Source organism: Dunckerocampus dactyliophorus, chromosome 2 (genome assembly GCF_027744805.1).
Source record: "Dunckerocampus dactyliophorus isolate RoL2022-P2 chromosome 2, RoL_Ddac_1.1, whole genome shotgun sequence".
Classification (NCBI taxonomy): domain Eukaryota; kingdom Metazoa; phylum Chordata; class Actinopteri; order Syngnathiformes; family Syngnathidae; genus Dunckerocampus; species Dunckerocampus dactyliophorus.
This window is the reverse complement of record NC_072820.1, coordinates 9,983,019-9,996,448: the sequence shown is the minus strand read 5'-3', so window position 1 is coordinate 9,996,448 and position 13,430 is coordinate 9,983,019. Positions and strand designations below refer to the sequence as shown.

Genomic DNA, 13,430 nt, shown 5'->3' with positions numbered 1-13,430 from the left:
AAAAAACACAAAATATGTGTTTTTTTTCCAAGAAAAAATGATACCACATTGCTTGATGACTCTCACCATTATCTTAAAGGATTTTAAAGCATCCTAATTCCTCCTCTTTTGTTTGCTAAAACACACCTTTGGAGACACATTTTCCCCCAGAGGTTTCTCTGGTCTTTCACTACACTGGTATGTATGTGAGTGACAAGAAGAAAAGCTGTGACTCGTTTGGGGAGAAAATGCTTGATGGATAAATCTCTGGACACTGACTATAGGAAGACTTGCCGTTTTCAGACTTTTTTTCTAGTGAGAAAGTCTTATATTATTAAATTTGTGTGTCGGCGTGGCTCAGGAGACCACCCGCGGGTAGAATACCGCTTCTTCCATCCCACTCACTGCTATTGTGTGCTGTTGGGCAAGACACGTCACCCACATAGCCCCCAGGGTCACCCACACATGGATGCTTCACTGACCAAGATGCTGACGTATGACCCACATCCGACCCACACGATGGCTGCCCACTGCTCTTCAAGTGGATGGGTTAAATGCAGGGACACATTTTGCTGTGCATTGTACATGTGGCAAAACAACAATCGTTTTCTTCTTATATAGTTTGCCAAAACAGTATGAACTGATTATTTCTATTTCTGTTATTTCCGATGTGAACAATTGTTTCAAAACCCAAACTCATCTGACCAACCGAATGGGTTTTGTTCAAGCGGAGGCGGTTCCACTATTCCAATGTTTTTCATATGTTCTCATTATACAGTAGAGGTCAAAGGTTTACATTGTGGAGTGTCAAAACTACGAATGAACACATGTGGAATTATATACTTCACAAAAAAGTGTGAAATAACTCTAAGTATGTCTTATATTATAGACATATTTTATGTCTTATGTTTTTTTTTAATAGCGCTGCAAACCCTTGGTGTTCTCTCAGTGAGCTTCATGAGGGAGTCACCTGAAATGGTTTTCACTTCACACGTGTGCCTTGTCAGGGTTACTTAGTGGAATTTCTTGCCTTTTTAATTGGGGTTGGGGCCACGGGGTTGTGTTGTGTGTGTCCAAACGTTTGGCCTGTACTGTACATGTAAAAGAATTGTTTGGCAGCATTATCCAACACATAGTTAAATATGGCCATAGTGTTTTGATGTTTTTGTAAGGCAACGCTTTACAAAATAAAGACATTTGACATATTTTTGAGAGAACAAAAAAAATGAGAAAAGCACAAAGTCACCAGGGCTTAGCCCGTCTATTGATCTTGTCCTCGCTCTCTTCATTTCTTGCCCTTTACAAGTGCATACTCCTCTGATGTATTCCTTCTTGTTTCTACACTGACACTATTTGTGTGAGTGTGTGTGTGTGTGTGTTGCAGTTGGAAATAGTGTGCATTCAGGGTCAGATATGAAATTTATTATCACCTTTCAAAGGTCAAATCCTAAAGAGATCAATGCGCTCATGTACTTCCACATTTGTAACACCACTCTGGACTAGATTTACATTGATTAAAGCAAACATTGTGCACTCATGTGACATGTTTTCACGATTATTTTCCTTTAAAATCATACTATCCATTGTCTGCATTCACTCGCCATCTCTGACCCCTCGCTCACACTCAAGCTGCTCTCACATTCTCCGGCTTTGAATCCAACTGCGGCTTATCCGCAAATGCTCAGGTTCAGCTAATTGGCATTATTAAGCCAGTGCTGGGCTCATCTCGGGTACGCAGCTTGACAGATTGTCTGTTTACACAAAACTATCAGTGCACGTGGCTGTAAATGTGTGTATGCATGTGTACGTATTGGGAAAATTAGACAAGCAGCTGTCAGTTTCAATAAAAGAGAGCGCCTGAGGTTCAGGTAGTCCAATTACAGGCGGATGCGCTCAATGTAAGAGGTAGAAGCCGACGCCTATCTACTCTAATTTAAACTACGGGAAGGTGAGACGCCATTGGTTGATGTGTGAAAGGCGAACGCTGTCGGGAGCCTCTGGCCAGACAGATGCTGAATCTTCTCGAAGTTTAGGCTGCTGCACGATTGATGCCCCAATTAGATGAAGGAATAAAGCGGTAGAGGAGTGAAAGAGGAAAGTCAAGTAAGGAAATGATTGCAATAGAAAGACTAAGACGTATATTTCGGACTTTTTTTTCCAGGGTGGTAAGATCCCCGTGAGGTGGACCGCACCAGAGGCCATCGCTTACAGGAAGTTCACCTCTGCCAGCGACGTGTGGAGCTACGGCATCGTCATGTGGGAAGTGATGTCATTTGGAGAGAGGCCCTACTGGGACATGTCCAATCAGGATGTGAGTCTTTCTTTCCTGCATTTCTCTTCTAGTCTAATTGCATGGAACAAATGTATTTATATATTTATAAAATATACCACTCACAAAAAGTCAGGGATATGCACAATTATGTTAGAAAACAGCAAGTTGTGCGTTAAGTGCGTTAAATATTGAACATGTTGGACATGTGCATTGAAAATTAGAGAAGCTCCAAGTTTATACAGTAGTATATTTTAGGTTCATCCTGGAATGTATCTGAAATATCCCTTACTTCTCGTGAGTAGTATATTTAAAATGTATTAATATGTGTTTTATAAATGGTTATTTAATACAAATAATAATCTAATATCTATTATTAAACACCATAATATATTCATCGTATGTATTATATGTTAATTGTATCCCAATTTGTTTAGAATAAGAGTGGTTTCCATATTTACATACGCTATATAGCAACTGGCCTAACAAATAATACAGTAATACAACAATAATAAACAATAACACATTTTGCATGATTAAGCTGTGATTCTAATTAAACAGCTCATAAAAATCATAATGGACTCATCCTTTGAGTAAAATAAATAAATGAATGTTGCCCTGGCCTTGCATGTCCCCTGCATGTCCGTCCATCTCCCCCACCACCACTACTACTGTTACACCGTGATGCTAGTTAAGCAGCTAATAATAAATGGTTATCTTGGCCCATATGTACCGTATATGCTTTCAAGGATAGGACATTAAATAGTAAGTGGTTATAAAGCACACATTTTATCATTTTCCATCTTACATTATCATCGATGATGTCCTTGACTGTGACTCCGTGACTTTGAGAGCTCAGTGTCTTCGTCCATTCCTAGAGAGTTTTTGAGAGCGATGAACGATGCTTTGCTGTCTCTTTGGATTAGATCCACTCACAAAAACACAAGCACAGGCCAACGCTGGCCTTGGATATATTCCCAAATACTGAGATGTGTCTCTATAAGCTGCCTTAGTGAAAAGCCCATCCTACCATCAGTAGGTCCCTGCTCCACGAGGACCATCCAAAGGAGCAGATGCTGCCTCAGTGGGCCAGCAGCAAACACTCCCTGCTGGGACAAACGCAGTGACGACAACTGGCATCACTCAGCACGTCCGGCTGCTCTCTCTACACACACACACACACATACACACAAACAAACATCTCCATCCAGCATGGATCAACATTCTGCTGAGCTGCAACTCGGCAGCATCTAATTTGTTACGATGATATCTTCAATACTCAATTTCAATCATACAATGTTGAATTGTAATGGGAAATGGCATCTACAGACAGAAGATGTACAGTACAACATGCACACGAGCAGGGATATGAGCAAGATCCATCAATGATCTCAGCAACGTTATCACCATATACGGACATGTATACTTCAAGTGTATCAGTATCAGGTCAAAACAGTGCTGGCCATGTCAGGAGAAGAGGAGGAGGATATGCAGTTAGTTCGAAACACAGTGGGAGTACATGCTGAATTATAAATGACCTCAGCATAAGAGACGATAACACCTCCACCTCCACTCGCTTGCCTTCCAGGTGATTAACGCCATCGAGCAGGACTACCGTCTTCCTCCGCCCATGGACTGCCCCAGTGCGCTGCACCAGCTCATGCTGGACTGTTGGCAGAAGGACCGCAACGTCCGCCCCCGCTTCACAGACATCGTCAGCACCCTGGACAAGATGATCCGTAACCCCACCAGCCTCAAAGCTGTCGCCAACATCCCTGCAGTGTAAGTAGAAAAAACAGAAATCCTACTAATATGTTCTTCATCTGTTTCTGTTAATGTATTATTTACAATGTTGCCTGCATTAAGTAACCCAGCATCCACTTGATTGCTCTTTTAAATAAACATGAAGTTGTTACAGTTGATTGCATCACACCTGAACTTTTCTTCTTGGTATCCTTCCACTGCTGCTTGCAAGCCAATCACGATACATCCCTCGCGTTTGTTCACTTCTCAGACATGTTGCTGCATCTTTTGTTGTATTTTGTTCCCCAAACCGTTAAGTCGAGTCACTTTTTAAACAGTCAAAGCAGGTATGCTGTCTAATGTTTGCTTTATTGCATGGTCACTGCTGTTCTATTCATTAAAATGTAAATTATACTACAATCTTAAAGCTATACTGAACTCTTATACAATTAGAATATGCACAGTATCTTTATTAAAACAATATATTTAGGATACGTTATTGTAGTTATTTAAGTATAATCATTTTTTTCGGAATATTTAAAAAGATTTAGAAATTGGATGGCTTTTGTATGTTTTTTTCTGGAGGTTCAACATATTTTTTGTATATATTTATTTGTCTTATTATTATATTATATTAATATTTGCATTTATCCAATACCTTAATCCCATAATGGCAGATTAAAAAAAATAAGTTTAAAAACTAAATAAGACAAATACAGCACATTTTTAAACATGTTTTAATATTTTTTGTAATTATTTAAGTTTAATGATACCCATAGATAATATCTTTGTCCCATCATGTGCATTTTTCATTATCAGATTAATTAAGTAATGAGTTTATGTTATTTGGATAAATATTAAAAATCTAATTGTATTTTATTTTGAATTGTTTATTGTATTTTACTTCATGTAATTTTTAGTTTTTGTATGGTTGCTACAGTACATCACAAGCTCTCAACGCAAACTGCAACAATAACAAAACGTAAGAGTTACATTAAAATGACAGTATGAGTGGAAACAGCAGTGTATCGTTTCAATTCATAGGTGATTATTCTGTTTTAGTCATACCTGTTTATGCTGTGTTGCTACTGTCATTATTGTCTTGTGAACTGCATACAGTGTTGCTGCTATTGGAAGCTTAATTTCCTGGCGGGCGCACGCTCATGGACTCAATATAGTTGTGTCAAAACTAATCTAAGGGGCTATTCACACGGAAACGTTTTCAGGTCAAAACGGCAAAGTATTTTGTCGTTTCAGCCTCTCACCCACACGGAAACGGCGTTCTGGATGCCCTGAAACGATATTGTTTTAAAATCTGAAATCTGAAAAGGCAGGCTTGTCGCCGACCCGTCGCCGTCACATGGCCAAAAGTCAGCTTTGACGACAAGCCAACATAATAAAAATATTTCGACAGACAAGACTCACCCCTATTGACATTTTCCTCATATTTTGTTGTCTTATTCGCAAGTAGAAGTAATTCCGCTTCGTCAAAAGTCTAGATGAGCCTTGGAAACCGGAAGACAACTGACCTATCGTCATTCTTTCTTCTTCTATAGTTTGGTGTGTGACGTGGTTCCGACTGCGTGTCACGTAGCTGTGCCTCGTGTACTTTACTAATCCGGCACAGTGTGGAGGCAAATTCCGCTACCAAATAAATCCCAGGAACGTTCCCGTGTGGGCAGGGCCTGAATCCACATAGTTGAATGGTATACAACATGACAGCTTTGCTCAATGTCCGTTCTCCTGCAGGCCTTCTCAGCCACTGTTGGACAGATCCATCCCTGACTTCAACACCTTCAGCTCAGTAGAAGACTGGCTCAGTGCCATCAAGATGAGCCAGTACAGAGACAACTTCCTCAACTCAGGCTTCACCTCCCTACAGCTGGTGGCTCAGATGACCTCAGAGTGAGTTCCAAGCCCATATGGCACTTTAGGATGGGTACACACCAGTCAAGTACACATATTTTTAGCACCATGCTCCTTCTAGTGGCTAGGTTCCTCAATGAGACCCTCAAAGTGGATAGGATATCAAAATAGAAGTCATCATAGGATCCACAGCTACGAGTAGTAATTAAAAAAAAAAAGTGAATAAAGTCCTCTCTTGCTACTCTGCAGTTTGAAAAATATGCACATTGCATATTCCCTAAATGAAGCGTTTTCAAGTATAAAAATGGCTAATCGAGCTAAAATACAAATATAAGGCATTCAGAAGACGCATTCAGAGACTCTGTGGATGAGACGTACACTGGTCATTGGGTGTCAGTAATGTTCAGTGAGACACACAAGTGCCACACTTGGTAGCCGGAACAACAGACCACTGGCTACAGTAAGACACTAGCTACAGTAACCTACGGCAAACGAAAACTCAATTCTGAACCCCCTACGTCACTTCCTGTCCTCCACTCACTCTGCTCCCATGTCTACTATATTGGGTAATATGAGTGTAAAGGTGCCTATAGGTGTTTTTTCATGTCTAGAGGGCTGTAATAATGTTAAAAAAAACATATTTAGAAGGTCATAAACGGGTTTTCTATGCTCTAACTATGGAAGTAGTAGAGTTGTAAATAAGGAATCCTACTTAGTGAAAATCCACTTATCACAGACGGTTCTGGAACTAAGTGACCACGATAAACGAGGCATTACTGTGCAGCAGAAAGTTGAACACAGTATATTCTGTGACACAGGTTGATATCCAAGTTCTTCCACTTTAAAACAAAGGAATTCAGTTTACTCAGGCTCAAGGGATAGACATCATGAAATATTTATTAACTGCCGTAAATGAACGTCTTGAAGCGCAAATAACCGCCGGAGTATCTAATCAGCACCCGGGCAAATAACACTTGCATTAACAGCTGTGGCTGTCGGCAACCGCCTGATGTAGTATTTATTGACTCGAAAAGATGGCAGTACCTGCAGTTGAGGTGGCCGTCACCCAGCATCTTTATCTAACTCTGCATGCTTGCCCTAAAGTTCCATTTATGATTCCATTATTATCATCTCAGTTTCCCTCTTTGGTAGTGGCACCACAAAAAAAACAAACACAAAAGAGCCAAATCAAAAAGTAAAAGCAAAATATTCTTGTGAGTTGAAGTCTCACAGCATTTGCTGAAGTCATGCATGAAAACAGTTTGACTTGTGAGTCATCATTTTTCCAGAACCCCAAATTGCTCCTCTTTTGGGGGGGGGTTGACTTTGGAATTCCTACTGCAGAAGTGTTTGTCTTGACGTGGTTTCCATTATCAGTCCCCAAGATGCACGGGCAATGACGCAAACATGCAAATGAAACTTGTGTTGTATCACTTCTGGCACTAATATACCCAAATATTGCAATTGCTTATGTTAAGAGAGTGTTTGTGTGTATAAAATCATGAATTAATGTTTTATAATAATCATATAATAATAACTCACAAGCATTTTTCATTAAAAAAGTATCCTCGGGCCTTTCTGCAGACTAATACAAAGCAGCATGGATCAATGGTTATTACACTCAACTGATTAAATTTGTAATTGTGTTTGCCACTAGCTTTCCATCCTTTTGTCCAAAAAAAAAAAAAAATCTTAACTAGGATGAAGTTCTTCCATCAAGTGCTTAATTAGTTTAATCCTTTTTTAATTGTGTGTATGTGTCGGTGCCACCAGGGACTTGCTGCGGATAGGTGTGACCTTAGCGGGCCACCAGAAGAAGATCCTCAGTAACATCCAGTCCATGAGGGTGCAGATGAGCCAGTCCCCTACAACTATGGCATGACTACAGGGGGCGCTGTGCCACGGAGCGGGCAGCATTCGGAGGACCAACAACGACAACGGCCCTCGAATGACCCCCGATCCACCGGAACGCGCCAGAGTGGAGACTGTTGTCTTAATTTGATTCACATGAGGAGACCAGGGTCTACACTTGCAAAATCCACACGGACGACTTCAGGGTCCAGACTTTGATAATGTTGTGCTTGGACGTTCTGGACCAAGTTATGTTGTACCTCTATGTTACCCCGACTTGCAGATGTTGGTTGGTGTGGGACATCTTATAAAACAACACGTCTGTGATTTGAACCCATGTGTGCAATGAAGATGCCTTGACCTGGCCTGAAATTAAGTGGTAGAATACTAAAGTAGTAGGAGTAAGAATACAGGGATGTACAGTGGAATTGTTTACGTCATTTCTTTCCATTTGCAGTCACATTTTATGTCTTTATTTTTTTATTTTGGCTCCCCTTTTTTGCATTTAACACTACCTGTAGAGCCGTGGTTGGGAGGTCAGAGAATATAAATATGTTTATCTCCTGCTAAATATATCTTTCATAATAGACCTTCATATTGAAGGTGATGCTCATCAATAAGTATGTACAGTCTCTGCTTGCATTTTTGGCAAAGACTAGATAGACACACGCAATGTGTAGCTTCCCTAAGGTGGCCTGGATCCAATTTTTGGATGGACTTTGCGGTTGTGTGTCTTCTAAATCCAGGGTCACCACTTGACTGAACCTTGACTTGATGTACATGTACAAAGAATCTAAAGTATTGTAGAGCTACATGATAATTGCTGTGTAGGAGCTGAACTAAGAATTATTATTGGAGATCATGTTAAATGTGCACATGCCGTCTCTTTGCTGGCGAGCACTTACTTGTACAGTTTTATGCTTTTATTCCTCGTATTTGTTAGAAGTGCAACCCATCCATAGCAGAAGGCACCACCACTCGCCTTCCTCTTCGTCCTCCTCCTCCTCCTCCTCCTCCTCCTCCTCGACGGCAGGCTTCAAATTCATGGTGAGTGTCTGCCGATCGCCACTTAACATCAAATGGTGGAGTAAAAGGGCATTAGTCTTGGAACAGAGCATGCAAGTTTGAATAGCATAGAAGCTAATCAGAGGGAATCAGTGTCGCCAAAGTGAACATCTGGGCTGACGTTTGCCAAACAGACGCCCAGTGTCATTCTAATTAGTGCACACGCCGACACTGCTGCAGACCATTAGAGTTCATGTTTGCGTGAGCACAAAAATGCTTTTAACTTCATGCATACATGCATCTCCAGCTGCAGTATTTACGAAGTAAGTATTTCAATACCATACGTATGGCGGAGATACTGTACAGCCATTCGTGTTTAGGATGACGTCATGATTGGATGGAGATGGTGTCACAGCAGCAGCTGGCTAATGGGGTGTTTGTTTTACTGTTTATTGTTGGATTTATGCTTTATCTCTACTAGACAATAGAATACAGTGGAACCTTTACGCTCCACTGGCTGGACAATTCAACATTTGGCTCTTATTTTGGAGGAAATAGCCTTGAAAGTGAACCATTACAACAGGCCCACCTTTAAGTTGTCTGTTGTCATCAAAGTTAAGTTTTACCATTAATGTTGGTTAACTTCTTTTCACACTTGTGTGACAAGTAATAATCAGGGGTGCACGATAATTAGCGGAACTATATGAGGAATCATTGCATCATAACAATAAATACGTTAACATTGAGAAATAGGTCCGATTAAAGAAAAAAGCTCCAATGAGGCGACATTACTTGTACTGTGCTGTAGGTGGGTTCGTGTGGGCAAATCAAGCGCTCCTTTTCTGTGACGTGTTGCAAACGGCCCGCTGTAACTTCCCCTGATGGCAATGATGGCAATGATGGCAATGGATGACCAGCCCTTTACCATCATTGAAGATACAGATTTTTGTCGGCTTGTAAACACCTTGGAGCCTTGGTTAATAGTTAATAGTGATGATATTTGGTAATGACAAATCTACAGTTTGTCAAATCCAACTTTGTTTGAGTTGCTCTCACCTCCAGGTGTGTACAAACTACTGATAAATCTAAATAAAAAAAATAATAGATATCGTTATCAGCCTTGAGAAGTAGAAAGTTATCGGTATTGGCTTGAAAAAATATATATTGTGCATCCCCAATAATTGAGTGTTCACCTAAAGAGTGATTAACTTATTGTTTTCAAACTGTATAATGTTAAAATGTTACCTAAAACATTACCTGTATATTTATTAAAGGCAACATTTGCACCCCAGAACATATTATTTCAATTTTTATTGTTTTCTATGGGAATATTTGTTTAAAATAGACAGTGTTCGACCTTAGAGAATCCACTCTTGCTTTATGAACGTGGGTCCATCAAACAGTAAGTCGAGAGAGACTTGCAGTAGTCCCAAATGTTTTGTTTAACAATATTATTTTGTCATAAAACAGTGGCTGCTTTGAGTTGTTACGCACACAAATGCAGTGGCGGCTGGATCAGTGAAGCCTTGTGTATTTTATTTATATTATTATTATGAATAATTTCTGTCATTAATAAAATGTGATGGCCGACCACATTCCTGTCATTCCGTGGTTACAGTGGTTAAACAATTTTTTACGTGCCAGGGGCGGAGAAGACAACCATGGATATACTGTAGGACGACCCCTCTTTGTCAAGACTTCTTTTTGGGAAAATATTTTTAAAGACCAAGTTACCCTATTTCCCAGACTATGAGTTGCTCTGGAGTGTAAGTCACATTTACTGGTATTTATGATCGTCCAGCTTGCATTTGCTATCAAACATGACCGATATACAAGGATTAAAAATGATTATTCAAAAGACAATGCAGCCGAAGTGAAGGCAACATATTAAAAAGGTTTCCGCAATGTGTACATTTTCCAATTAATCAAAAAATAATAATGTAACAAACGAAAGTTTACAAAACACGCATTTCTGTAGTGGCAAAGCAAAGTCATCAAACAAATGCCTTTTTTCTACATAACTAGCTGCTATGATAACTGGATGGATAACTGTCTTACAGGCAACACATCTTCAATTACTGTATACACACACACACACACACACACACACACACACACATATATGTATATACTGTACAGTCATGGAAATGTTTTTTATACCACCCTTGTTTCTTCAGTTTATTGATCCATTTTAATGCCTGCTACAACTAAAGGTACATTTGTTTGGACAAATATAATGATGATAACAAATATAGCTCATAAGAGTTGAATATAAGAGCTGATATCTAGCAACTTCCATGGTTTTCTTGATAATAACCAAAATCACTTACAGTAAGTTCTTACATGAATAGCTTTAGCATTGCACTGCCAAAAAATGTAACTCTTTTGAGCTATTTTTGTTGTCATTGTTATATCTGTCCAAACAAAGGTACCTTTAGTTATATCAGGCATTAAAATGAACAAGAAACTGAAGAAACAAGGGTGGTTTAGCAATTTTTTCCATGACTGTCTATAAAACATCGATAAGTCCCACCTGACTGTAAGTTGCAGGACCAGCCAAACTATGACGAAAAGTGTAATTTATACACCAGAAAATACAATACTGTATGAAAAACATGCAAAAGCTGTCTTGACTTTCTGTGCAACACCAAATAAGTATTAAATATGTCATTTGTGTCTTTACCTTTTATGGCACATATAGAGTATTATGAAGCACTGCATTGTGGTGGTCTACAACCTTGTGGTGAGGTTAAAAAGTAACACGGCATCCTTCCTTAATTCAAGAAAAGATGTTTTGGTTGTAAGCATAGGGAACATTTTTCAATGTATCTTAAGAGTGTAATGCAAAGCTTCCAGCGGGATTCAATTAGCTGGCATTAACACTCACTGGGCTCCGTCTCATCATCTGTTTGCTTGTACAGCCGGTGAATGAGAGGATCTTCATTATGCAAACAGTGCAATTCTATTTTCAACATTTTCTCTGTTTGTCTCGGCACACATCAAGCTGTAATGACACTCCAAGGGTGATAAATGCAGAGGCGGGTCACCGTCCCCACCCCCACCCACCCATTGACGGCACACTGAATGGAAACACAAGAACAGAGCTCATTAAATGTTTTACAGTGCTGTAAAGTGTTGGAAAGTGACCAATCGCCCTCTTAGTCACCGATTTCACGCTTGTCATTTAAAGGTCAGAGTGGAGGTTCACCTCAATGATGTCCTAAAAATTTAACTTTCTCTTTTTTAGCTTCTATTTCGGACTCCAGAGAGGCTTTACACACACATAAAACTCGTCTGTAAAGTCCCATTCGGAGAGCATTATGGGCTGCCACTGAGGAAGAAGACCACGATTGCCAGAAAACCACTCATGACCTCACACCATTCTATATGGTACACGACGGATCAACATGTTTGTTTATTTGTGTATGCAAGGACAAGCGATTGTGTGCGTGCAGAGCCTGGACATGTACAGACATTTCTATGGGCGCAGGTACATTGTATGACTGTGAATGTCTCCCTTTTGTTTCTGTATAGCCCCCCCACCGCCCACATGTAAATTGTGACAAAGTACACATCAAAGAGTTTGTAAGCTGTGACTTTCTGAAAACTGTTGTACTAAAATGCACATAATAAACGCCTTGACAAAACAAGTCAATCACTTAATAGTCTGACTCATCTGTATTTATGAGTAGGAGCACATTGAGCTATTAATTAGTCAACAAGGAGAGGTAGTAGTGGCGATGGGGGAGAATGCAGTTATTTCGCGGAGCTCTTGTCAGCAGTGTTTTATGTCTAATGTTCACTTTCATACCACAGTGACAGCTCACTTTGTAAGCCTTCAAAAAATAATAACGGAGCCATCACTCACGATGAAAATATCACATCCAAACACTGTTGAAAATGCCGACATTTTGGTAGAAAGTCCTCCAAAAACTTTCGCACCATATGATATTCAAAGTCATGCGCTAAGTAAATGCTGTTATTTAGGGTGACCATATTTTGATTAGTGAGAGAAAAGGACACTCGGCCCAACGATACCGATAATGAAATGATACTTGACATTTATTCAAAGATGGCTTATAATTTCAATTTATTTATTTCTTTGTATGGATAGAATATTGTCATATTACAAAAGACACAAATTCCAAAGGAAGAACGTTCAAACACCGACACAAAAATGATTCCGAAAACGGAACGACATAGGACCCTGAAGTCAAATGCTTAGAATGTAACCAATATTTGCAGGAAAAATGTGCCCTCTAAAGTTGCAAGAACTCGAACCGCCGATGTTGATGCCGTGCCCAATTTTACATCGCGAGAGGATTAACTCCGTGCGTATGTTTTGCTTTGCCTTTGGCTTTTTGGCAACACTAATTGAAAAAGCCACCCACACGGCAGCCTCTCAGGGATTACATCAGATGCTGCAGAGTGCCCTAATGCCGCTCAACTGAATGGCCGAATTAAAAAAACAAAAAATGAAAACCAATACATTTTCATCACTTCCTAAAAATACTGCATGACTTAAAACACTTAAAAAGGCAAAAACCAATAAATCGGTCTCAGTGTTTAGCAACAGGTAGCACGGCCATTTATCATTTCTATGGTAATTTTTATACAGTGGAACCTCGGTTAGCATCCGTACCAGTTAGCATGTTTTTCGATTGACGTGGAACATTGACGCCACAATTTTGCCTTGGTTTGCGTGCTCTATGGGGGA

The 13,430-nt window shown here is 39.8% G+C and overlaps 1 protein-coding gene across 2 annotated transcripts in view; it reads left to right on the top strand.

Moving 5' to 3' along the window:
- LOC129176555 (ephrin type-B receptor 1-B) overlaps nucleotides 1-12,371 on the top strand; it is a 210,154-nt gene extending 197,783 nt beyond the window's left edge. For both annotated transcript variants that reach the window (XM_054766697.1, XM_054766696.1), the window contains exons 13-17: nucleotides 2,141-2,290; nucleotides 3,837-4,030; nucleotides 5,741-5,896; nucleotides 7,631-8,755; nucleotides 11,961-12,371. In XM_054766697.1, coding sequence (XP_054622672.1) covers nucleotides 2,141-2,290; nucleotides 3,837-4,030; nucleotides 5,741-5,896; nucleotides 7,631-7,739 — 609 coding nt within the window. In that variant the 3' untranslated portion in view covers nucleotides 7,740-8,755; nucleotides 11,961-12,371. The remainder of the gene's footprint in view (nucleotides 1-2,140; nucleotides 2,291-3,836; nucleotides 4,031-5,740; nucleotides 5,897-7,630; nucleotides 8,756-11,960) is intronic.
- Nucleotides 12,372-13,430: the final 1,059 nt, after the last annotated feature.